At 46.6% G+C, this 27,167-nt stretch overlaps 1 protein-coding gene across 1 annotated transcript; it reads right to left on the bottom strand.

Annotated features, from left to right (window-relative positions):
• Positions 1 to 1,535: 1,535 nt before the first annotated feature.
• Atp6v0e1 (ATPase H+ transporting V0 subunit e1) lies at positions 1,536 to 25,483 on the bottom strand. Its single transcript, XM_006978869.4, has 4 exons — positions 25,300 to 25,483; positions 18,976 to 19,023; positions 6,670 to 6,799; positions 1,536 to 1,996 (listed from the first exon to the last, which is right to left on the bottom strand). The coding sequence occupies exons 1-3, from the start codon at positions 25,401 to 25,403 to the stop codon at positions 6,706 to 6,708; spliced, it is 246 nt and encodes an 81-aa protein (XP_006978931.1). The 5' UTR covers positions 25,404 to 25,483; the 3' UTR covers positions 1,536 to 1,996; positions 6,670 to 6,705.
• Between the last annotated feature and the right edge of the window lie 1,684 nt (positions 25,484 to 27,167).

Here is a 27,167-nt window from a genome sequence, read left to right as displayed (position 1 = left end):
GGTACATAGACATATATGGAGGCAAATCACTCATATGCATGACCATGGTAACTTCAACTTCAGATCTTTAGCATTTTATAGATTCCATGAAATTAACTAAGGAGGTTCTTTGGAGGCCACTGAGGTGACTCAATGGGTAAAGGCACGTGCTGCTAAGCCTGACAACATGAGTTCAATCCCCATGACTGACATGGTGGAAAGAGAACACGAACTTTTGCATGTGACCTCCACATGCATACCCACTCCCCCAATAAATAAATGCAGTAAAGAATATTTTTTATTGAAAAGAATAGGTTCCTTGATTGGGAATATAAAGTGTGGAGGTACCTAATTCTAAAAGAACCCTGTCTGGGGGCGGGGACGGGACAAGAGGATGGGTTAAGGGGAACCTAGGGCTTTGCACATGCTAGGCCATCTACACTGAGCTACACCCTCAGCTAAACTTTTAGAAAAACTTTTAAGTTCAAATGAAAGTAAAGGACTGGAAATATATCTGAGGGGTAGGAGCCCTCACCTACCATATGTGAGGCCCTAGGTTTACTCTCCAGTGTATGGGGAGGGTAGAAAGCAGGGTAGAGTTAAAACTGAAATAAAGAAATGAAAGCAGAAGAAAGCTGCTGGGTGAAAAGGCAGGAGGATCACAGATTCAAGGTCAGTCTGCAAACTTCAACTTTGTGTCAACGTAAGAAAGAGCAGGAGAGACACTTCAACTAGAAGCAAAGAGTCCAGACAGTCCAGGACGACTAGAAAAGCACAAACTGCAAAACAGGAAATAGCTCTTGGCTAGCTGTCAGAGAACTGTGACCTGCTGAAAATTCAATCTATTTAATTTTGAGTTTCTTTCTTAAAACTCAGAGTCTGTACAAGACCCTGGTTTATTACAGCACCGCAAAACAGACTAACACAACCCCTAGCTTAGCAATTTAGACGCCTGCTACTAAAACATCCCCTGGCCCAAGCCTTTAATCACCCTAGATCTCTTTTGTCCTATTTCTGGGAATGTGATAGTTCTACCCACAGCCATATTTACTGTCTTGTTCCTGTGGCTGGACATAGCCCTCAACTCGCTTACCATGGGCAATCTTCTTATTTTTAAAAAGAGACACAGTCTCGCTGTGTTGCCTGGGCTGGCCGCCAAGTCCTGATCTCAAGCGACCCTCTTATCTCAGCTCACAGAGCAGGGACCAAGCTGTATGTACCTGCATCTCACCGTCACTTCCAAAGGTCAAGCATGACATTATGTTACATCTCTATGCATAGGAACCATCTCTCTGCCAACAGCCTGTGAGCTCTTGAGCATGCAGGAGCCCCGATTCCAACATTTCTGCTTCCTCCAGTGCCCTGCCTGAAGTAAGCTCTCAAACGGTTACTGAATGATCAAGAACAGTACTTACCAGTCTCTTCAGGCGTCTCATACTACAAGGCCAGCCGGATTATACATCCAACCTAAGTTAGACAACAACCTCATTTTTAAAAGGCATTATCTAGAGACAGAAGAGCTTAGAAAATCGAGCTTTTTAAACACTGGAGCCAGATTTCCAAAGAAAGAAGAAAAATAATTTATTCCAAAGACGTAGAAGTAAGAAATTCATCCTGAAAATAGAGCTTGGTGTACATCTGCTGGGGTAGAGCTTCTCTTGAGCGGGCACTTCTGACTGCCCCAATGAGTCTTATTTGTCTTGCAGCAATTTTAAACACATCGCCGACTTTCATGTTGTGAGCTGGCAAGAGCCATTTTCAAAGCCACAGGCTCCAAGACAAGGGTAACAGATTTCTCAGAACAGCATCTCTTCTCTCAGCAGAGTGCAGACACATCTCACAGAGTCTGCTAAGTAGGCACATAATTCAGAGTGTAAAAAAGGTGAAGGAAAAAATACTGCATGTAGAGGAAGGTCTTCAAGTGTAAGGCAGGTAATGCCCAAAGTGGCATTTCTATCAAAGAAGGTGGTCTGGGTGTAGAGCTGATTTTGCATCTAGAAGGCATTCTCTCTGTGACCTGCAAAACAAAACAGTTCTAGTGACTTAAGATCCTCTAACATCTAGGTCCTTCACCCTTCTTCAAAAGAGCAGAAAGGGGGCTGGAGAGATGGCTCAGCAGTTAAGAATACTGGCTGCTCTTCCAGAGGACGTGGCTTCAATTCTCAGCACCCACAGGGCGGCTTACAACCATCTGTAACTTCAGTCCTAGGGGACCTGATGCCCTTTTCTGGCCATTACAAACACATGGTGCCCAGACAAACAAGTTGGCAAACACCCATACATAGAAAATTTAAGAAATGGGGGAGCTAAAAGTAGCCAGAGCTACAGCATAATGCAACCAAACCCCACGTACACATAAAAATAGAAAAAAGGGAGGGAGGGATGGAGGGACGGAGAGAGAGACCGAGCGAGCAGAATGTAGGAAAGTAGCCAGGCCTGCAACCCCAGCTGCTTCAGAGACTGAGGAAGGAATCGTAAGGCTGGCCTAAGCAACTTCGTGAGACCCTCTCTCAAAATAAAAACTGAGCAGGATGTGGTGGATCACATCTTTAATCCTAGCACTCAGGAGGCAGAGGCAGGTGGATCTCTGTGAGGTGGAGGTCAGCCTGGTCTACATAGTGAGTCCCAGGTGAGCCAGAGCTACATAGTGAGACCCTGTCTCAACAACAACAAAAAATAAAAAGGAAGATTAGGGATATAGTTAGTATAAAAAAATTTCAAGCAAAGCCAGGCATGGTGCACATAATCCAAGCACTGAGGAGGCTGAAGTAAAGGATGGTGAGCGTGAGGCCAGTCAATACACTGAGGCTGTCTCGTCTGTTCCCCCAACACAAAGTTAGCCAGGTAGTACTTTAGAAAGAGGTAGGTGCTCAATCAAACCTCAGATGAAGACCAGGCATCCTCATCACACAGGTTTGGGCAGGTTCTAGAGGAGGTGCAATGACCAAGGACATCACTATCATATAACTGCACCAACAGCAGTATGCCTTACCCAAAGCAGGAAACACGAAGCTGACTAACACAAGCAGCTGGAGTTTAGTGAGCTCCTGTGCTCTTCGCTCCCCTCTCAGAGCAGGAGGCTGGCCGCCAGTACGGGCACCCTGTGCTCTGCCTTTGTTGGCCCACTGACTAGCGAGCTCCTTGTCTTTCCCTGGGACTCCAGGCTGCCTTTCAGGCTGTTCCTCATTCTGACTACCCCGGGCACTGGTGACAATGACACCACCACCCATGTGAAGACAGCAAATGTTTAATTTCAGTATCTCCACACACTGGCTGCTCAGCAAGGGGAGGGTGTCCTTACAGCAGGCATCTCTGGGCTACACAGATGGCTCAGCGGTTGGAGTGTATGCTGGCGGGCTGGAGAGGTGGCTAAGCTAGGCTCACAACCCAAAAGACAGTCGTGCCAGCTGCTCCTCCAGGCCTGAGTTCGGTTCCTGACAACTCCATCAGGAGGCTCACAACCGCCTTCTGGAGCCCCATTAAATTCCACTGCAGGATACTGCAGACAACATGCATTCAACTCAAGATTTCGAAAGAGGCAGATCTGGGACTGTGGCTCCCTGACAGAGAACGTGACAGAGGGCATGCTCAACATGCCCTGGACCCTGAGTTCAATCCCAACAGCAGAAAAACACAGAGGAAGTGGATTAACTCAAGGACTGTTTTCATGGTGCACTAGGAGAACAGCACCAGGTCGAGGTGGCCACTGCCAGAGAAGACTGTCCCTTGTGATCTCCGATCACTTTCTGAGCCTGCCCGGGCTGCAGAACAGCTCCTCTGTAGAAACTCTGTCCAGGCAAATGATCAAGCTGACCTGAGAATCTAACATGAAGAACACACTGACAGACCTCCTCAGTCTTTGGACTTTTTCAAGATTTATTTTATTTTTAATTGTGGGGGTGGGGGAGTGGGGGTGTGTTGGAGGGAAAGTGTATGTGCCCGTGTGAGTGCAAGTGCCCTCACAGTCCAGAAGAGGGCACTAGATCTCCTTGAATTGGAATTGCGGGAGGTTGTGAGCAGGCCAGTATGGTGCTGGGATATGAACTAGGGTTCTCTGTAAGAATGTGCACGCTTAACCTCTGAACGATCTCTCCAGCCCTTCTTTTGTTTTTTGTTTTTTTGTTTTTTTCATTTTTCCACAAAGAAAAGCCTTCACTTTTGTTGTTGTTTTTCAAGACAGGGTTTCTCTGGGTAGCCTTGCCTATCCTGGAACTCACTCTGTAGACCAGGCTGGCCTCAAAATCAGAGAGATCCTCCTGCTTCTGCCTCCCAAGTGGGCCTTCACACAACCGAGAACTACTTTTTATTCAACCTCAATGACAACAGTTGAACTACAGTTAAGTGTGGTACTACAAGGCATGGCCCTGTGGTTGGATGAGTTCACTAGGAGGTACAGAATCCTCTCCATGATGAGTAAATAACTATCTGTGGATGGAGCTAGAACTATCAATCCAGAATTCACAGTGTTGTTTTGTAAAACAAAGGAATCACTAAGGTAACTAACAGATAAAACTGAGAATGGTGATGGGGTGTGGGGGGTGGGGGGAGACTGAGAAAATAACTTCCAAATACTAAGGCCAGAATGAAGAAACCCATTCACAAAAGGGTATGTGAATGAATGTGTCTGTCTCTTGTTTCTAATTTTTTTTTTAAAAAATTGATAACTTTCGAACTACTTCTTTACTATACAAAGGTAATCTTATTCAGCCACAGGAGGTAAGCCAGTCAAAGCTGCAGGCATTGAACTACTCAAGGCAATGCACAAATGAGTGGCTAAAAATCAGAAAGCTAAATTCATCTAGTGATGAAAGAACTCACTTAGACACAATGGCCAGGGCCAGGTGGTGGTAGCAGTGCACGCTTTTAATCTCAGCACTTGGGAGGCAGAGGCAGACGGATCTCTGTGAGTTCGAGGCTGGCCTGGTCTACAGAGTGAGTACCAGGATAGCCAGGGCTACACAGAGAAGCCCTATATGGAAGAAAAGAAAAAGAAAGAAAGAAAAGAGAAAGAAACAGTGGCCAAGAAGGAAGCAAGCACATGACTGGCAGGCTGAGGCTGGAAACATCCGAAGGAAGCATTAAGAGCTGGCAAGAGCTGAGGCCAAGCTAGCACCACGTCCAGTGAAGTCCACTTGCTGACCCGCCTTCTGAGTGAAGTCAGAACAGTGGGGCAGTGAGAGGCAGAAGAGCTAAGTGTGTTAATGAGGTAAGGACATGAAAACAGCAGGCCTGGGACCACCAGGTCAGGAGCAAAGGATCGGGAAGAAAGGAGGAAAAGGAGCTTCCAGGGCAGGCCTGGGGCCATGGTGAAGAGCTGCTCTGAACCTGTACACCAATGCTCCCATCTTCACTTTCCTGATTTTGGGACTCAGGGATCTTTGGATCCCTGACAAAAGCTATGAACTTAACATCTTTATAGTACATCTCAAGGGGTGTGTTGCCACTAAAACTAGACACCTCAGGTTAAAACAACAAAAGCTGAGCTCACCACAGCCCAGAACTACTTAAAGCTTCTAGGTCTACAACGGTCTTTCTCCAGATGTGCACCGGGAGGAATGGCTTTGTTCTGAAGAACACTGGCTGCTTTTCACAGAGGACTGAGTTCAGCTCCCAGCACCCATATGGCCGCTCACAACTGCATCTAACACCAGTTCCAGGGAATCTGATGCCCTCTTCTGGCCTCAGGCACTCCACAAATGTGATGCACAGACATACAGGCAAAACACTTACACATATATAAGAAATATATACGCAGACTGAGATATGGCTCAGTTCTGTTCTGAACACCTGACACTAACTTCCATCTAATGAAGTAACAAAGAAAAGAACAAATCAGACAAGTATCCTGCCACTCAGTTGTAAATAAACTTTTGCACCCTGCCACTGTTTACCACTTGGATTCTCAGAATCAAATAAAAGCTGCCATTTTAAGACCAGCTTTCTCTTCGTTCTGTACTGTTTGAGATAAGGTATCACTCTGTAGCCTAGGCTGGTCCAGAACTTGCTATATAGACCAGGCTGGCTTTGAACTTATTATCCTCCTGCCTCTGAAATCAGTGCTGGGACTGATTACAGGGATGCACTACCATTCCTAACCTTCAAAAGGTGCTTTTTTCCCTGTCCCAAAAGCAATCTAAGACATCAATTTGAAATATTTTAGCCACTTCTTACAGTGGCTAAGTGTTACAAAGCTAAGAATACTCACTTTCTAATCTGTGTCAGAAGCCTACGTGCAAGTTTAATTTCATAAACCACCCCCCCCCCCCCCCCGAGAGAGAGAGAGAGAGAGAGAGAGAGAGAGAGAGAGAGAGAGAGAGAGAGAGAGAGAGATCTGAGGAAAATGTGTAGGGCTTGGTTTTCTCTTTCAGCAGGTGGGTCCCAGGATTTGAACTCAGGTCTTCAAGCTTGGCATCAAGTGCTTTCACCTACTGTACCATCTCACCAGCCCTAAATTACATTTTAAAAAGGCAGGGTAATCACAGACTTTAAAAGAATCTTATGGATAAATCCCTAAGATACACGCAAAGAGAATAGTTGGTTCTAATCATGCCCTTGTTCTTCAGACCTTATTTTCAAACTACAGTCTGTAGTTGTCTTAGAACAGCCATGACGTCCTGAGGAAAAAGCCAGAGCAAACACTCCAGCTGACTGTCTGACAACAGTCACGTGACAGGGCAAGGGCATAGTCACCTCAGTGCCTGGGTACTATGGAACATGTCTTCATCCTCAAGGCCAGTGGTACTTCAGATACCAGATGGTTTCATTTTTCAACTGTGGTCCAAAGAGAGGATTGAGCTGGGCCAGAATTGCAATCAGCCAACTAAAATTCGGTGGGGAGGAACAAGAGCAAAAAGTGGTGAAATTGGCTTGAACATAACCATTTTCATACACGCTGGAAAACCATGTTAGTCCAACTTCAGTGTATTCTATTCTGACCACGCCTTCACATTGTGCTCCTGGAGGCAGCTGACCAGAGACCATTTCCCAGGTTGCACTGTGCCTTCATTTGAGATGATCCACAAAGCAGGAGGCTCCATCACAGCTGAGCCTCTGCCTTTCCTCAATGACTTCATGATGTGCCATGTATCTGAGCTTTCCCAAATCCATGACATCCTTACCACCAAGCCTGTCCACCTCCTCACAACGTGTCACCATCACAACTTTTATCTTCTCTAGTGTGCAGACATCAAGGCACTATTTTAGGGGCACAGCCCAGCGGATTCCTAATCACCATCACAACAAAACACAACAAGCGTTTCGTGGGCCCCAGTACATAGAACCAAATGGGCATTTACTTTTGGTCTAAATCACAAGGCGTGCCTCTGTATTACACATCAATTACAGAGGAAGTACAAACCTCTCGCTTATCCCAGAAACTAAAGCAGCATGGTTAGCTTTAAAGTTTTCGCATGCTGGTCACAGAGTTCCGATGAGGTAATTCATGGGCTTGACGAAATTTGAGAACCACTGAGTAAGTACGAAAGCAAGGAAAAAGAAAAGCAGCTTGCAGGTGTCTGGCTATTCAACCATTCTGTTTTACTTACTGAACAAATATTTAATGAGCAATTACTAGGTCCCAGGCCCCAGTAATACAGGAAAGATGCCATATCACTCTCCTCAGAGATCTTAGGTAATATCAGATCGTAACTGCTACATAGAGAAGAAAAGCAGGGGAAAGGGATGGAAATGGGGCTGAAGAGGTGGCCAGGAAAGGAAGAAGTATCTGAAGAGACCAGAATGATGCCAAATCCACACTGTCTCTAGTTCCTATTCAAAACTCAGGAGTCCATTAGATCGTCTCTGTGGTGGGTAGGAGAGGAGGTAAATGTGGGGAGTGAGTACTGACAACCGAAGAGTGAGTTTCGCTGGTATCCCCCATTGATCCTCTTGCATGGACATTAGGGAGCTGCTTTCTGAAGAAAAGGAGACAGAGGGCCATGACAGCCTCTTTCTAAACTCCTCTCCAGGACAGGGACCCGCCAAACCCAACTGGGCCATTACTGGTTGGGGCTCTTCCTCCTTTGGCTGTCATTTTTGGAATCCTTCCTTCCAATCACAAGACCAAAGGCCGATTCTGAAGGCCAATGCAGAGAAGCAGCCAGCACAGCATCAGGAGCTGGTGCCCACAGACACACAGTATCTGCCTTCCCAGCCCACAAAAGGTCGTTTTGTGATGAGAAATGTGATACAGGAAGAAACCAGGCCAAAACAGATACCTTAAGCTGACTCACTTTACAAACAAAAAGTTAATTCAAATGAGATTGCCTGATCGCCTTTAGAACTGGGGTATTAAACATAAACACAACACAAGCCTTTCAGTAAGGCTACACACACACACACACACACACACACACACACACACACACACACACACACACACACACACACACACACAGAGTGGAGGGGGGACAACACAGGCGGATACTGCATTGCAGAAGAGCTCTGAGACCAGAGAGTCATGGAAAATTCCACCCAAGCCCAGCAGGAGATACAAGCTGCCTTCAGGAACAGTCCTGTGCTCTGTAAGAGCCAGACCTAACTGGTAACCTTAGAAACATTAAATTAAAGAGATACATTAGCCCCCACACTGTCCCCACGACCTTTCCTCTCCAAGAGTGTGTAGTTAAACAAAAATATCATCTAGGGGCTGGACACAAGGTTCAGTGGTTAAGGGCAAATGCGGCTCTTCCCGAGGACCCAGGCTTGGTTCCCAGCATCCACACTGGAGAGCTCAGTGCTGCCTGTAACTTCAAGTCCAGATATGATGACCCTCTTCTGGTCTCTGCAAGACACACACACACACACACACACACACACACACACACACACACACACACACACACACACACACACACCAGCACTTAAGAAGTGTGGAGGGCCTTTTCAGCTGCACAGACCAGCCACCCAGGAGCTTTTCTGAAAGTCCTTGGGGAAGGACAGAAAGGGAAAGTCAGAGTGCCATGGTAAGGGAAAGGCTAGTTGAAATCTGTTACTAGTAGCACAATTAACAAAATGTGTTGTGAAGACTGCCTACAGAAAGACAATACAGAGCTATTTCAAATAAGAACATTAAAATAGGAGTGAACTATGCTTAAGGCCAAAGCATATTTGACCTTTGGCCTATGCCTTTAATCTTAGCCCTTTCTTAACTGTAATCTGTGACTTCCTGTGGCTCTCACCAACAAGATGTGGAGGTTTGCTTATAGTCAAAACAAATGTCTTAACTTCCCTGTGCCTAGAGCTACTTCTACCCTTGTGACCCAGAGTTTAAGGACCCATCTTAGGGTCTCATTTACTGCAAGAATCCTCTAAAAATGGTGCCTCAAAATACATAGCTATTGTTAAGACACAATCATGATACAGGGTCTCAAGTAGCCCAGGCTGGCCTGTAACACCTTTACATCGTCAAAGATGACCCACATCTCCACAGCTGCAGGGACTACATGGATCCTGCACTATCACATCCACCAGACAGGGCTGCTCCCCAGAGGAGCAGTTCTACACCATGTGTTGAGTGTGTGCTGTCCCTATAGAGGTCTCTCTCAATGCCATGCTTAGATCTATGTTACAACCTGTTTCTTGATTAACACCAACTTTTTCTTCACATGACTCATCCCAAAATCCTTTTTTTTTTTTTTTTTTTTTTTTTTTTATTCGAGACAGGGTTTCTCTGTGTAGCTCGTGTAGCTCTTGCTGTCCTAGAACTCATTCTTGTAGACTGGGCTGGCCTGGAACTCACAGAGATCCTCCTGTCTCTGCCTCCTGAGTGCTGGGATTAAAGGTGTGTGCCCAGGGATTAGGATCTGCCCGGTTGATCCTAAAATTCTTTACAATGGCCTGGTTACACATGACACGGAAGTGGAGGTCTCTGAAAGAACTCTTCAGGCACCTGTAGGAGGTGGCGTGTAGCTGTGTGTCTGTCTCCTGCAGAGGTCATGACGGTGTTCTCACACAGTTAAGGAGCCTGAACTGCAGGCAGGCTAAGTGATTTGTGGATGTTCACAATACTAAGTAGGCAGAAGCAGGCAGCAGGTGACTAGGCCAATCTAATGCTGCTCTGTGAACGCCTAGCCTTTTTGGTGCTTTAAGTGAGGGCGTGAGTTTAGCTAGGTCAAAATCAAGAATTACAGAAGTGAAAATTCACAGCCTTTGGTGTCTGCCCATGGAAAAGAATAAGTATCAGACGTAAGAACGAATAAAACCACTTTGATCTCTCATGTCAGTCTTTGGAAGTTTCCAGATTTACAGACCCTCCCCATCCTGCATTTGGGGGGCGGGGTCTCATAATGTTGCCCAGGCTGGTTTCAAAGTCCTAGGTTCAAGGGATCCTCCTGAGTAAAGACTAAGTCACTGCTGGGCAGTGGTGGCACACACCTTTAATCCTAGCACTTGGGAGGCAGAGCCAGGCAGATCTCTGTGAGTTCGAGGCCAGCCTGGTCTACAGAGCAAGATCCAGGAAAGGCACCAAACTACAGGGAGAAACCCTGTCTCAAAAAAACAAAAACAAAAACAAAACTAAGTCACCATCCACCCTCCATTCAGCTTGTAATGATGGGATAATTTGTTTCATTTTGTTTTTCAAACAGTTTCAAAGATAGAGCCCAGGGCCTTGTGCATGGTAAACAAGCACTAAAATTCTGAGCCGAAGCCACAGCCAGTCACTGCCCTCGACACTATCTCCAATGTTTCAAATCAAGAAACAAAAAGTCAATCTCAATCACCACCCCCAACACACACACACACACACACACACACACACACACACACACACACACACACACACACACACCACACACACAAAACAAAACCTGTTAGGAAAATGCCTCAAGAAACAGTACAGGCTATTTCATTTGGAATTTTAGCAAAATTTTCCCTCTCTAACCGGCTGAACGGGCTCAGGGCCTGCCCTCCTGACTACCCACAGACTTAAAATTTCCCTTCGGCTGATAAACACCCAGAGCACTGGAAGAAAGAAAGAAGCCTGCTGTGACCTGATGGAAGCGAGTGGAGGAAGGGCCTGTGCTCTGGCGGATCCCTGACTGGTTGTGTAACCAGAAGGAACGAACTGTACCCTTCCGCTTGCCCAAACTGTTCCACATGGTTCCACAGCCCAAAGGCCTAATAACCATCAGCTGAGAGGCTTCTGCGGGACAGCGGTGGCACAGCAGCAGTTGGGGGACTGTGGAACTGGGGTGGACCCAGGGCAAACCCACGTTCCTTTTTTGAGGGGTTACTGGATTGAAAGTAGGGTCTGCAGATGCTGGGCAAGCACTCTATCACCGAAGCACATTCCCAGCCTACTATCACTACTATTATTATTATTATTATTATTATTATTATTAGTAGTAGTAGTAGTAGTAGTAGTAGTATTTTGCGATAAGGTCTTGCTAAATTATCCAGGATACCCTTGAATTCACTGTGTAGCCCAGCTGTCTAAAGGTGCCCAATTATTCCACAGTCACTCTCAGGGGTCATGGCCATGGCCGGCTCTGAGGATGCCAAGACACTGGCTGAAGGGCTGAGCTACTGGGGATGGCAAAGGACTGTGCTCCCGCAGACAGGCCAGTGGCTCCCAGCGCAGCTGGGAGAGTCCTCCAGGCACAGACTACATGGCTCCAGCCGGAAGCAGAACTCAGTTCAGCTCTCAAATCCTGCTTAGTGGTTTTGTTCCACAGGCAGAAGGAAGAACAGGGAACATGGGTGTGGCCTAGTTCCTGGTGAAGCACATATGGGACCTTCTCAACTTCCTTGTTGGAATGGGGAAGTCCAACGAGGGATGGCTCCTCTATCCATAGTCCTCTTAGCCCAGGCCTCAACAGGAGTGACCTCTGCCGGTGGTGCCTTATGTGACAGCAGAATCATATGCAAGTGCCTTGCCCTGGCTCACTTCATGACTACAAAAAATCTTTTCTCCAACCTAATGGCACAAAACCCTGGAAGGGCAGGGAAGCCACACGGAAGCTGCTAGAAAACAGGGGGCTTTGGTACCAAAGCTGGGTTTTAACTCTACGCATCCCAAATGCTGGTGGACTGGCTCTAGGCAAATGACCTAACAGCCAAAGTCTGTTTCTATTTGTAAATACTTGCTCCACAGTGTTAGGAATTAGAGATAATAAGGGACCTTGCAGTGGCTGGTAGGCAGAAGTTCAAAATCACCCCATGTCCCTTGCTCTTCTTTATCTGTGAGATAGCTAAAAATGTACCCAAGCCACAGAAGGAGGCACAAGAGATTTACCTTGGAGTCTTCAGAGTACGAGGCACTGGGCCGTTATCACTCCGCCCCTGCTCACACCCACCCCACCGCACAGCAGCAGATCTCTAAGGTATCTCCATGTCTCCCAGGTCCCCTGCAACATACACACCCTACAGTTAATGTGACAGACACTCCTGTGGACCGCATCATGCCATACAGCAGGCTCAGAGAAAGGGAGATGTATGTTCCTGGGCAGACCTGAGGCAATCTGAAAAGGAACAGGCCTGCCTGTCAAAAACATGACCAAGTAACTCCCTGCCTTTCGGTATGTGGCAAGGATTCGCTACGGAGTTCTTGTGCTGTCCCTTAAAATGAGTTCTACTTTTTGCTTTCTCAGAAGACAGAGCTGAGGGGACACTGTCCACACAGGCTAGAGGTCACTGGGTGGGTGGAGAACACTGTGAGAAGCTCGTAGGGACTCTCTGAACTGGAAGTCCTTGGCCTGGCAGGAACATGGAGCCAGAGCCCCTGTGGCCTATGTGCGGCAGAGACCAGCACAGGAGTATCTGCCCTCCTGACTGCCCCTCAGCTTTACACCAACTCGGGCGGCCCTGGCATGATCAGTGAAAAGTGCTCCCCTCGCAGGCTGAGCCATTCCTTCCCCAGCGACATCTGAATCCCACCTAAGCTGCTTCTTTCTTGGCTCGTCTCCTTCCTTCCACCCTGTTCCCCGAGTGCTGGGGATGGAGCCCACGGCTTCTTGCACGCTAGGCAAATGCTCTATCTACCACTTAGGTACAACCCTGTAACTACTAAAGGGTGGACAGACAGGGGGGCAGGAAGATGTTCCGGTGAGGTGCTTGCTGCCAAGCTTGACAACCTGAGTTTGACCCCCAGGACCAGAAACAACTCCTACAAGTTGTTCTCTGACTTCATTTATCGGCAAATAAATAAATAAATGTGGGGAAAACTCTAAAGAGTGAAGAATTGCACACAAAGGAGATGCTGCTGCTGCTGGCTTTCCAGATGGAGGGCCGAACGGAATGTGAGTGGCCTCCAGGGCGGGGTGGTGGCTAGCTAACAGCCAGTGAGGAAATAGGGACTTCAGTCTTATTACCACAAAGAACTAAATTCTGGCACAGCCTGAGGGCTTGGCAGAGAACCCCAAGCTCCAGAGGAGAAGACGCAAACATGTTTTCTATTAACTGGCTGCCAACCTTACCACTGTGGCCCCTTTGCTACCACAGGAATACGCCCTAATTTTGCCAATTTTAAACTTGAAATGTCTTCCCTTTTTTCCCCCAGGACTTCAAGACTACTCATTTTCTAAACTAGGTCTTTCAAACCAAAGTACCTACCGAGCCCGTTGTGTGTCCCACGGACTGAAAATGGGGCCTCACAATACCACTGGGCACAACCCCAGTCCCATAATCCTCTTATCTGCTACACTATAGTAGAAAAGACTCTAATATATGTCTCCATAAAGCAGGTGACGATAACATGCTGGGCTAGGCACCGTGCGCTCTCCTTCTCTATATATAAACATCATAAATGTACCTCTGAGAGCACTTAAGCAATTCTCAGATGGAAAATTAAATGATGGCAATTATCCAGGGAGGGGAGGGAGGTGGCTGCAGGCGCTCTCCACAGCTGGACAGTACAGACACCAAACCAGATGAGCCTGGGCTTTCACTGGCAGACTTTACCAGGATGAGGAACACCAAAGCCCAGGGTCCTCCCAGAGCAGACAGTCTGAGGAACCACATATATCACTCAAGAAAGCTGGAAGCCCAAAGGCTTTGATTTTGAATGAATCAGACAGGGGGACTGATGAGATGGCTTCAGGTAGAAAGAAAGAACTGACCTTGAAGATTGTCTTCTGACCTCCACACATCTGCCCCATCCCAAGAAATACATTTAAAATGGATTAAGAAAAGGAGGGGGTGGGGGGGAGTTACTGAGAGACAGCTCAGCAGTTAAAAGCACTGGCTGCTCTCCCAGAGGATCCAAATTCAATTCCCAGCACCCACACTGGGTGGCTAACAACCTCCAGTTAACTCCAGGCCCAGGAAAGAAACTCACTGGATCCAGGGGATCCAATGCCCTCTTCTGTTCTCCACAGGCAATGCACTCATGTGTACAAATTCATGCACACACAATAAAAATTTTTAAATTAAAAAAGTGCAGCTAATATGGTCTTAAAGAAAATTTAAAAATCACTAACATTCAGTTAATCTTATTTAAAAGACATGACGGGAAAAGTACTGAGGAACAAAAATCTGAGAAAATAATCAAAACAATAAAAGAGCCTAGAGTTAGCATGCTAGTAATTCTATTAAATATATATATATATATATATATATATATATATATATATTTGGTTTTTCGAGACAGGGTTTCTCTGTGTAGCTTTGCGCCTTTCCTGGAACTTGCTTTGGAGACCAGGCTGGCCTCGAACTCACAGAGATCCACCTGCCTCTGCCTCCCGAGTGCTGGGATTAAAGGCGTGCGCCACCACCGCCTGGCCTTAAGTTTATATATTTAAACGATAAAGACTGCTGGGTACATAGAGCCACGTGCCACATGTCTGTAAATACAAGGCAAACACGCCTGCAATCCTAATACTCGGGAGGCTGAAGCTGTTAGTTCAAGGCAGCCTGGACTACGCAATCAGATTTGTCTCAACAAACCAAAACTAAATTAAACTAAAAGGCAAAGACCCTCAGCACTGACTAGGTCAACGGAGTGAGTTTCAGGCCAGCCAAGCTATACAGCGAGACCCTGTCTCTAAAGGAAAAGGAAGAAAAAAAAGAGAGCGCGCTCAATGGCACAAAGAACAGGAAAGAAACACGTACATGCATAGCAAAGCTATTCTGAATAAAAAAGCTGAAACCACTGAACGAAGCAAGGAAGTTCTCACAAATCTGACAAGCACCGAGTGGTAGTGCACGCCTGTAATCCTAGCATGCAGAGGACAGAGGCAGGAGGATCAGGAGTTCACAGCCTGCCTGGCCTACCTACCGAGACCCTCTCAAAACACAGATGCAGCAAAGCAATGGTCAAGTGCTGGGAACGGAGCTGAGTAGTGCAGTGGGCAGGGCTCTGGACTCAGTCCCTCACACCAAACAAGAAAAGAAAAACGAAACCTGGGCAGTGGTGACTGCCTGTCTTCACTGGGAAAACACAGCCAGCCCTGACCTTTTCAGTGCCAGCAGCCCAGGGGAGCAGCAGGGCTTAAATGCCCAAACCCGACACTGCCTGCAACTGCGGGAAGTCTGCAGATCCAAGGCTGCCTGACAGGTCTATAGGAAATAAGTTCCGTGGGTCTCCTACCTTTGCTCACCCAAAAGCAGAAACCCAGACCTCCCAGGTTCATCCATCACGACCCAAACCCCACTCCCTGGTATTTCCCACTGCTTCCAGGTGACGCTGCCCCTCCCCCGCCCCTTCAATCTCCCCGGAGCAGAAAGGGACTGCTCTTGGGCAATGAGACATCTTTGCTTCCCCTGTGCTACCACCAGACCGTTCCCCTCCATCTTGTTTGTGCGAAGGGACTTCTCTAAGGAGCACGCAGATGGTGTTCCACCTACCAAGCCTTCGGCTTTCCCAGTGTAGCTCCTGTTGCAGAGGCTGCTCCAGGCAACCCTTCTCTGCCACATTTTCATCTCAACAGTAATCCCACCCCACCTATGTGGTTCCTGTTCCAAGACATCCAGTAGACCCTGGATCAGAGCCCCAACTTCAACACATACAGCTTCCTATGCACACACATCTACGGGAACAGTGAAGTCATAAACCAGGTACAGAAAGAGATCAGCAAGACAGAACACATCACAATGAAGTTACGTGATCTTCTCAGAAGAATCAAGACAAACACTAGTACTTCCTGACTGCGGTTGATCTTCAATGACTGGAGCTATGGCAGGTGAAGGCCCAGGAAAGAGAGGAGACTCTGTTCCATCTGTTGGCACTGCTCAGGCTGGGCTCTGCTCACTTCTCTTTTTCTCTCTATCCCTTCCTTGAGGTCAGGGTTTCTCGACACTGACACTACTGACATTTTGGATCCCAACTTACTGACAGGAGCAAGGCAGAGGTGTCCCGGACAGAACACAACCTTTATTTGTCAGCAACCTTGGTTTCTGCCCAAGGATGCCAACAGGAGTGCCAATGCAGCAGCCCCCAAGAGCACATCCAAAAATTACAAAGTGCAGTGTTTATGTGGCTCGTTATCCACACAGACTCTAAAATCAATCAGGGAAGTGAAATGCAATAGGCTACTGGTGATATAAGGAGCTAATTTTAGAGCATGGCAGCCATATTGTGGTTATGTCCGAAATGGTGGTTACCTCTAAGACACAGGATGAACTAGATTTGCTTCAGAATAGTCTGAGGTAGATGAGAACGTGAGGGGGTGAAACAGGCTTGCCTGTGAGTGGGTAATTTTTAAAGGTGGGAAAGTGAGAAAGAGAATACAGTAGGTTTAGAAAGTCAAAATCAGGCCGGGCACGGCTTTTTAATCCCAGTGCTTGGAAGGTAGAGGCAGGTGAATCTTGTGAGTTGAGGTCTACATGGTAAACTCCAAGCCAGACAGGGCTATAGGGAGACCCTGTCTCAAATAAACTGAACTTGATGACACGTGAATTTGCTCCCTCCTCTTCAGCTACTGTGAGACAACACTCCACTCGGTGCTCGTCAGACTGCCACCATAGAGACTAAGCTGTCAGCTGAAGGAACCTCTTTTACTCTCTAGCCCAAACACACAGAAAGGTGAAAAAAGTCAACTTCAGCCAATCCCATCATTAAGCACAGCCAGACACCCTGAGATCACTTAGCAGCTGTAAGACAGATCTAAAGCCTTGCTTAGGAGTCACTGCAGGTGTGTGCAGAAAGCCAAGCGTCTCAGCAGGGAACTCTCCTGATTTACACAAACCTTGGTGCAGAAGCCCCAGGATACCACACATTCATGGGTGCCGAGGCACAGAGGGTCCTGGCCTTTCACCTCAGGATGGGTGGAATTGCTGTTTCCTGCTCGTGGCGGCAATAAACAATCCTGTGGCCAGCACCATTTTCACACACACCCTACAACTACATCAGCTAAGACTCAGGGAGCTAGACAACACGCTGGGTCTACATTCTGGCTGGACACAGTGGCTCAGGCCCGGAACCCTGCATTTGGGGACACTCTAGTGTCATCTCTGTTGCTGTGATAAAACACCCTGACTACAAGCAACCTAGGGGAGAAAGGGTTTATGTTAGCTCACAATTGCAGGTTGTAGTCCGGCAGAGCAGGAAGCCAGGGCGTCAAGACCTGAAAGCAGCTGGTGTGGGCCGGTGCTTCCGTCCTCAGCTCACTTTCTCCACTCTCATCTAGTCCAGGGCTCAAGCCCAACCACTGTGCAGCCTACCTTCAGGGCCAATTGACACAATTAAAGATATCTCCCACAGGCATGCTCACTGGCCAACCTAATCCAAACAGTTCCTCATTGAGACTCTAGGTCCAGGATAGTCTTGATTATGTGTCAAGTTGACAGAACAGAGAGGTTGAGGCAGGAGGATTGCTGTGAATGTGAGGACAGCCTGGGTTACACATAGTAAGCTCCAGACTACCTAGGCTACAGTGTGAGATCCTGACAAGAAAGAAAGCCAGCAAGGAACTCCCTGAAAGGGTAACTTTCTGGTGTATGCCCTGTTTCAGTTGTTTAATAAAGAAGAAATCGAGTATGCCCTTCAAGCACTTTGTGGCAGTTATTTGCTCCAAGAGTAGATTACTACTCAGTTTTGTTTTTTTCCTCTGCAGCTTGGCTTGCTCCATGTTATTCAGGAAAGAGGAGAGTAGAGTGTGGACAACTTTGGGAAACATCGTTAAAGCAGCTCAATGACAGCCGGGTGTGGTGGTGCACGCCGTTAACCCCAGCACCTGGGGGGTAGAGGCAGGCAAATCTCTGAGTTTGAAGCCAGCCAGGGACACAGAGCAAGTTCCAGGACAGACAGGGTTACACAGAAAAACCCTGTCTTGTAAAGCAACAACAACAAAAAGAAAACAAACAAGTAAAAAAGAGAACTTGCTGCTGCTCTTCTATAGGACACAGGTTTGATTTCCAGCACCCACACTGTGGCTTAAAGCCATCTGTAGCCCTAGTCCCAGATGATCTGAAGCCCTTTTCTGGCCCTTATGGGCACTGCACTCACACGGTGCACAGACACAGGCAGGCAAAGCACCCACGTGTGCGAAATAAATGACAATAATAAAAAAATGTTTTTAATTTAAAAAAGACATTGCATTCATGTGAAATACTAAGTAAAATGAGTAGTAGATTTAATGCCAGGTGGCAATGGAGCACGCCTTTAATCCTAGCACTCGGGGCACGGAGGCAGGCAGGTCTCTGTGAGTTTGAGGCTAGCCTTGTCTACAGAGCTAATTCCAGGGTGACCAGTGATACACAGAGAAACTCTGCCTAGAAAAACCATAAATAAATAAATAAACAAATAAATAAATAGATGGATAAATAAATATGTCATAATAGTAAGATATAAAGTAGTATAATTACAAGTTCTAGATAATTATAAGCATTTATAACATTTGCAGCAATTAAATTACATTTGTTTTCCCATCTGCCAGCTCTTACCTAACACACTGAGCACTTGAAAATGTGAAATTCTCAGCATATTCAATTTGGCGACAATGTTTGTAGATATTTAACAAATCCAAGTGCCAATGACCCATGATGTGTCAATTAACACATTATAAATACCAAGAATAACTGTTTTTAAGACATATTATGTATAAGAGACAAAATACTTACAAGAGATAGCAACAAACTGAACAGGTCACCAACATGGTGATAATAACTCTAAAAAAGAAAGAAAGAAAAAGCCATTACTAGACATCTGTGAACATGCAGACCTTGCAGAATGGTTGACAGCCCTTCCCCTCTCCTGGACTGCATGCAGGATTGCACACCAAGACAATGGACCTGCACTTATCCAAACATCCAATACATCGCAGTGTGCACTGAGTACACGTTTAAGTACAAAATCAAACATCTGTCTTTAAAGGAATGTGTTGGTGCCGCAATTTGATTGGAAACCGAGAAGTCTGTACTGACAATTCACTGTGACAGAACTACCGTATTGGACAGTATTTTTGGCAATGAATTAACACTGCAAAAATCATGCTCACTAGCTGGACCTCTCCCCAGCTCTATTTATTTATGAAAAGTTAAAGTTGGGTCTCTGGCCAGGAGAATTTCAGCATTTCTAAAACAGAACTCATGCTCAGCACATCCTGTTCTTACAGAGGACCAGGGTTCAGTTCCCAGCACTCACAACTGCCCTGAACTCCAACTCCAGGGGATCTGATGCCTCTGGCCTCTATGGATACACACACACACACACACACACACACACACACACACACACACACACACACACAAATTTAAAAATAATAAAACAACTCTTTAAAAGTCTTAATTTAAAAACAATAACACCCACACTCATTATCCTCTCTCTAAGCTCTCCCCTTTGGAATCTTAGTCCTCAAGGCTGGGATGTGGTTCAGTGGCAGAGCGAGCATGGGGGATGCCGTGAGTCCAATCCACATACAGACTCTACTCATGAGCACTGTCATTTCCCCTAATCTACTTTATCTCTGCCATCTCCTGCTCAAACTCCCTCTGCATGCCCACCCATGCTGTGGATTCGGCCTTTGAAGCAACTCCCTCTTTGGTGGATTTCTTTTTTTCCATTCACTTGCCAGCAACAAAATTCACTGGTTTGGCTTGGTTAACTTATTTTAGACAGATTCAAAACTTTCTTCTAATCCTTTTATTCTCTCCACAATCAATCAGGTCAACCTTTCAGAAACATTCTTTCATTACACTCTTCAGTGAAGCCTATTTCCCACAGGGGTGACTGACACATCCTGGAGCAAACAGGACAAATGTCAGAATGTCAGCTTAATTTTGCTAAGCCTTTAGAAAGAAGTTCTGTGCATGCATTTCCTGTGGTTAATCTATTGGTACATTTCTTCACTCCACAATTGTACCTGAGCACCCAGGGTGTATCAGGCTCTAGAGAAGTAGCAATGAATAAAACTGATTTAAAATGTCTATACTGGTAGCTGGAGAGATGGCTCAGAGGTTAAGAATACTGGCTGCTCTTCAGGAGGACTTAGATTTGGTTCCTGGCACTCCAGTAACTTCGGTTCTAGATCTGGTGCCCTCTTCTGGCATCTTGGGGAACTACATGCATGTGTTACACAGACATATATGCAGACAAAAATCCACATAATGCAATAATAATAATAATAATAATAATAATAATAATTTTTTTTAAAAAAAAGTCTATCCTGCCCTTCCCTGTGAAGTTTACAGGCTGGGGGAGAGGTCGAGAGCAGACAACACATAAGATGAACAACAGACAGACAATTATCTATCATTAATTAGCATGTTGTGGGATCAGCAAGTGCTGACCTAAGAAAATAAAGCAGAGAGGGAAGACAGATGTGCAGGGGCTGCGGTGATGTCAAAGAGTCTGGCAAGTGATGGAGTCTGCCTGCAGACTGGCTGAGTGAGAGTGCCCAGCAGTGGGACAGCAAACTCAGGCAGGAGCTGAGACAGGACTTTGAGGTTCAGAGGAAGGAGGTCTGGGTGGCTGAAACAGACCAGCAAGGCCAGCTTGGGAGCAGGAGGTGAAGTCAAAGAGGTTTATCTCAGAGCCTGACAAGGATGCTGCCTAAAATGTTATCAGGCAGGATCTGAAGAAAAATGACAAAGTCTGGTGTGACTTCTCCCACGATCTCTCATCTGGGTTGAAATAGGCTGGGGAAAGAGACAAAGGCAGACTGATCGTGAGTGTGTGGATGGAGGCTGAGGCTTCAGAACAAGTGGAGAAGGCTTAGAGCAGTGTGGGTAGCGAGTGTTGGTCCGATTTTAGATGCATTTTATTTTTAACTATTTGAGTTTGGGGTGGGGAGTCACGAGAGTGCAGATGCTCAGGAAGGCAGTTTGGATCGCCTGAAGCTGGAGTTATAGGTAGTTATGAACTGCCTGGTGCGAGTCCTGGGAGCCAAACTCTGGTTAGCTGCTGAGCCATCTCATCTCTCCAGCCCCTCTAAACACATTTTAAAGACAAAGAAGCATGACAGTTGTACAATCAAGTGAGCACCTGCACAATCATTTGTAATCTAAGCCCTTCACCCAACTGGCTGTGGTAGTGCACACCCGTAATTCTAGCACTTGGAAGGCCAAGGCAGGAGGATGGCAAAGTTTGAAGTTAACCTAGGCTACACAAATATGGACAGATGGAAGGCCAGCCTTCCAACTTCCAACTCTTGTTTTCAACCCTCTACTCCTAAAGGCAGGCTCTTTACCACCACCCCACCACCCTTCTGCTCATATGTGTATGAGCACCGGTTCCAAGTTTCTGCTCATCTTCTGTTCCTCAGCCTAGCTTAGACTTAGAATCTCTTCTGTCTTCTCCAAAAGATATCTCAGAGAATGGAATCAGCTGAGGAGCCTTTGCATTACACACCTAACATTAGCTGCCACACGAACATGCTCCCCTTCAAATAGCTGCTCCACAGGGGCTGCACACAATCATGCAGGAGTGGAGTCATAAGCTGCAATTCATTTTCAAATGTCTCAGCAAAACTTTTTACATCTATATACACACATTCATATGCATTCATAAAGCAAACGTGTATAAATCTATTGTGGTATATGGCCTTGGCATGTAGTCTTTTTTAAAAGAGTTACTTCATATTTTTAATTTTGTGTGTGTGTGTTCATCACAGACACCAGAAGTTCAACTTGGATTCCCTAGAGCTGGAGTTATAGGGTTTGGTGTTTTTTTGTTGTTGTTGTTGTTTTGGTTTCTCTGTGTAGCCCTGGTGCCCTGGAACTCACTCTTGTAGACCAGGCTGGCCTTGAACTCAAGAGATTTGCCTGCCTCTGCCTCCTCATGCTGGGATTAAAGGCATGGGCTGCCACCACCACAGGGCTTTAAAAATAGTAGTTTTGAGCCACCTCACATATGTGCTGGGACTTGAACTCAGACCCTCTGGAAGAGCATTAAACGTTCTGAACATACCATGGTGTGCAGAGAGAAATCAGAGGACAATTTGTGGGGTTATCAGACATGGCAGCAAGCACCTTTACCCACAAGGCCACCAGGCAGCCCATGGTATGTGACTTTCTATGTTCTGCATGCTCCAAACAAAATGTTGAAACAAACTGGAGCGGACATAACTGCAGCATGAATCTTAAATCGTCTTATTAATAAAAGCAAACCCAGAGCCAGGTATTGGGGGTGAATGCTGGAAGATCACAGAAGCAGAACAAGCCACAGCTTCCTCACCTCACCAATTCCTCAGCTGATCCTGTTTCCTCAGACTGGAAGCCTCTGAGTCTCAGCTGAACTGCTTCTCGAAAGCCTGAATGCTTAACCAGCCAAATGCTTCTAGTTTCTGGTCTTCACGCCTTATGTACCTTTCTGCTTTCTGCCATCACTCCCTGGGATTAAAGGCTCACTTTCTGGGATTAAAGGTGTGAGTCACCATGCCTGGGTGTTTCCAATGTGGCCTTGAACTCAGAGATCCAGAGGGATTTCTGCCTGTGGAATGCTAGGATTAAAGGCGTGAGTGCCACCATTTTCTAGCCTCTGTACCTAGTGGCTGTTCTGTCTCTGACCCCAGATAAGTTTATTAGGGTGCACAATATTTTGGGGAACACAATACCACCACACATAACCCCTGGCACTCCTCCAAATCTGGCAAGGAGAGCCCTGAGAAAAGCTTGATGCTTCTGGACAATCTGTGGCTTCTAAAGAGAAGAGGGAGATCACGAAGGACAGGCATGATCAGGACAGGAAACAGCAGGCACAGACTGGATTTTGTCCTGCCTATGTCCCACTGCAGGAAAAATCCAAAGAAGAAAAGGGGCTGGTTCCCTGCTGCGCACATGTCAGTAGGGTCTTGTCCCTCCAGCCACCTTCTTGCTGTCTCATCAGGTCCTGATAACCTCCTATACACACCATTTTCAAAACACCATGCAAGGGTCTCTTGGGGAAAGCATTCAACACAGATGTCCACTTTGTCCACTCCTCTCTTACACACTTCCTTCTTTCCTTAATGAAAATGTCCTAATCCATCAAATCAGAGCATGGTGGCTGGGGATACAGCTCAGCGGTAGAGTGCTTGCCTAGAAGGTGGGAGGCTCTGGGTTCACACCCCAGAAACCCTCCCTCTGCCCTACCACCACACACACAGAGGGGGGAAAAAATCACCAGAGTGCCAGTTCTTGCATAAATTTCAAAAGATATTTTGATTTGCAAATTTTTCTGGGGGTTAAAAGGGAACTGGTATTAATTAATCCTAAAATGTCCATGTTTCAGTAAAGAAAATAGGAACATGGGAAAGCTAACTAAAATCTCCCAAGGTCACAGAGCTCAATCACCTTGGAGCAGTGTTTCTCAAAATGTAAACCTCTAGGTCCTAGGACGAACCATTTTAAGACCTGCTCAATCCTGCCAAGAGCAGGAAACACAGGACTGCAGAGAGGCTGCCAATGGGACCCAGATACTATGTCACTGCAGATCAAATAGAATCTGGCTATAAACAACAGGGGTGGCACCTGATCCTGAGGATGGGGAGAGCAGGGTTTTAAGAAAGGAGTGGCTCTAACTCTGAATGTTAGTAAGGGCTTTTCTGAGGATGAAGGCTAGAAAGTCAGACAGTGATGGAATGAAACAGGGTTGGTGTAAACACATCAGAGGCATTTTGTTGTCTTTCACTCCAGGATGAAAAAAAAAAAATTTGAATTCAGTTAGTACAAATTCTGATACCACATCAACTGCTATAAACTGAAGATGATTCTGTAAAACTATTGGTGAGAGGTGGAACTTGATGCTTGCAAATGATAGAAACTGACCTATCATTTCCCTTTAAAATGTGGTTTATTTGGGGGCTGGAAAGATGGCTCTTTGGTTAAGAGCCCTTGCTCTTCCAGAGACCTGGGTTGGAATCCCAGCACCCACGTGGCAGCTCATAACCATCTGTAGCTCCTGTTCTAAGGGATCCAAAGCCCTAATCGGGCACTGCACGCACATGGTACCCTTACATACAAGCAGGCAAACACCTAAACATAAAATAAATGATAAATAAATCTTTAAAAGTGGGGTTTTTTAGGCTAATAGAAAGAACTTTATTTCTAAAAGTCAGTATTTTCCAGACAGTATTAGAGGCCAATGACACAAGACACAGTAAAATTTCCTTTAATCAAAATGTCCCATTCAGTACACACTGTCTACTCTGTGAAGTGCTGTGGAGCTATGCACTATGCAGCCACCATTAACGCAAAGGACCTTTCTGACAAACTACGACTTCAGTTTGTCACCTCCACATGATCTTGAGTTGAAATGGAAAAAAATGACTGAAATTCAAAAGAGGAACTAGAAAAGAGGGTGTCCCCATGCTGCTCTGAAGAGGTCTGTTTTATACTATAATACAGAAGTTGATTTCCAAACAAAGAAAGCGATATTTAGCAAAACCTTGGGTGAGGGAATGCAAATCTATCTTGGCCAACCACTGCAGGAGCGCCCTGGAAGGTATGACGCAGAGGTTTCTAAACAATACCTTTGGCTCTGGGTGATTTAACCTCGCTTAGATCAGGCTCACCCTCTCCAGGGTTGGGCTCACTGGATGCAAAAGCTGAGCTCAACACAAGCAAGCTTGTCAGAGTCCGCAACTGCGATAGCATCGGGGACAGAGAGGGCGATTTCTCAGACCCCTTTCTTTGAAGTTTGGGCAAAAAGCCTCCAGTGCGTGAAAGACAGGACTAAGGCCGTGAGACTGGCTCGGGGAGACACCTTAACTTCTCCGCAGTCGATGCGCACGCCTTCGGTCCATCAAGACAAAGCATTCCCTAAAAATCACTTCCGGGAGGGGCTGCCAGAGGTGACCTCACGTTCCGGTCAGGGACATTGGCAGGCTCCCAGGAGCGCATGCGGTCCTTCCCTCTGTGGTCCACCCCACTCATCCTCCCGCTGTAGTCCTCCACGCGCGACCCTTCCCTCCGTGATCCTCCCGCCGCGCCCCTCCGCTCCCACCGCCTCGGGTCTGGCGTACTTACCCCCGGTTAGGACCCTTGGGGATAAACCAGGGCACGAGAAGGCCCACGAAGCCCCAGAAAACACTCATCACGATGAGAGGCACAGTGAGGCCGTGGTACGCCATGCCTGTACCTCAGCAGACCAACCAGTCCGCCGCCTCACTCTCGTCCCACCCGGAAGTGTCAACAGCGGCTCACGTGACCTGCGCACGAAAGCCCCGCCCCTTGCGCTCAGCGTGACTCGCCCGTCGGACTCCGCCCCTTGGGCCGGAGCCCCGCCCTCACCTAGCCTGTCTCTAGGCTGCAGCTTCTTGGAGCTTGTCAGAGGTGAGGTGCCAGTCACCAGAGGATCAACGAAGTTTTCTGGCAAGAATTTAGACCTATTTCGGCGATGTGTTATTTACAGTTTTAGCTGTATTTTACGCGCAGACGTAAAAAGCTTAAAAAAACTATAGTTCCAGAGTCCTGGGTGCCTGGCTCTGACTGTAAGCTTTGTATTCTTCTATAGTCCATGAACTGCTCAGAATTGTCATCCCTGCTACAGGTGAGGAATTTGACCACAGTCACATAGTAAGTGGGAAGGATCAGGATTCAACCTCTGACCATGACTTTTCAAGGCACAGGCTCTTGACTGTTAGCGCTACTCTATGTCTTGTACAGTATGCTAGGGTCTGAGTTACAGAAGAATATCAGACAGCCCTCTGAGAGGTCACATCCTGGGAAGCAGATGGACCTACAAATAGGCCCCAGGACAGACTGACAGCTGAGGATGACCGGGTCCTACTTCGCGTTCCTGCCTATTGTCACAACAGCTTCAAGGAGAGTAGGAATTAGCATGAAATATTAAAGCTGTGCTTGCCAGCATTGTGGACTCATCATGCTATGTACTGTCTTAGGTACAAAGGAGCGAAACAATTCTTGGACGGTTGCTTTGTTTTTTTCTTTTTTCATTAGTTCAGGGTCTTGTTATGTGGAACAGGCTGGCATCCAGGTCAAAATCCTCCTGCCTCTGCCTCCCAAGTGCTGGGATTGCAGGTGAACTGCCGTGTTGAGCTGAGGTTGATTTTGAAGACGCTCACAGACAGAACAAGAGGGGAAGGAGACCTGTCAGCTGACTCCAGTATGCTGGGCTGTGACCAGGTTCCTGGCAACAGCCACATCCCCTCATTTCTTCATCAAGTAGAATAGATTCCTGAATCAGCTGGAATCTTCAACAGCTGTACCAGCTCTTCACATGATTTTTAAGACTTTACCTGTCTAGCATACTTGGCAGTTAAAACTAGTTGGCCTTCTTAGAAACAAAACAATTTATTCTTTGAGAATTTCACACTAGGTATTTTGCTTCTTTGTTCAAGGAGGAAGCATTTATTTTGAATCATTTGTTATGCTTTGTGCTGATACTGCTTTCCTGCATAATATAGCTCAGCAGAAATTATGATGTTTTAAAGTCCCAGGCGAAGCACTACCAAGGCCCATTTCCTACTGTTAGCACGTCTGTGTCTGTGTAGGACCTTGTTCAAACCTTTCAGAGTGTCCAACCTGCGCCTGAGGACAGCTACACAATGTGGCCTAACACTAAAACCTTACTAGATTTTTGTTGTTGTTGTTGTTGTGTTTTGGGGGGGAGGGGTTTACTAATTATGTGAGTTTCAGGTGTGACCTTTAGATGACAATGTCACGTTGCAATGTTGTAAGTTTGGACATGCCTACAAGTTGCTTCTGGAGAACAGGTACCGTTCGCTGCTTGCTGTTTCTGGGAGTATATTAGGCATAACCATTGTGTATACTAGACACAGACCGCCCATGGAACCACTGTGCAGCTGAACCGAATAGACAAGAGAGAGTGAGAGCACCAGAACCAGAAGAGAAGGCAGCTATTTCCTGCCTCC

Source organism: Peromyscus maniculatus, chromosome 8, assembly GCF_049852395.1.
Source record: "Peromyscus maniculatus bairdii isolate BWxNUB_F1_BW_parent chromosome 8, HU_Pman_BW_mat_3.1, whole genome shotgun sequence".
Lineage (NCBI taxonomy): Eukaryota > Metazoa > Chordata > Mammalia > Rodentia > Cricetidae > Peromyscus > Peromyscus maniculatus.
This window is presented reverse-complemented; position numbering and strand designations above follow the sequence as displayed.

What these genes read in the sequence shown, in the direction of transcription:
- Atp6v0e1 (XM_006978869.4), bottom strand. Translation starts at nt 25,403, where the DNA reads ATGGCGTACCACGGCCTCACTGTGCCTCTCATCGTGATGAGTGTTTTC. An exon ending in CCCAAGGGTCCTAACCGGGG is followed by an intron (nt 19,024 to 25,299) that starts GTAAGTACGCCA and finishes TTTCTTTTTTAG; the next exon opens with AGTTATTATCACCATGTTGG. An exon ending in TCAGTTTGTTGCTATCTCTT is followed by an intron (nt 6,800 to 18,975) that starts GTAAGTATTTTG and finishes ACCGAATTTTAG; the next exon opens with TTGGCTGATTGCAATTCTGG.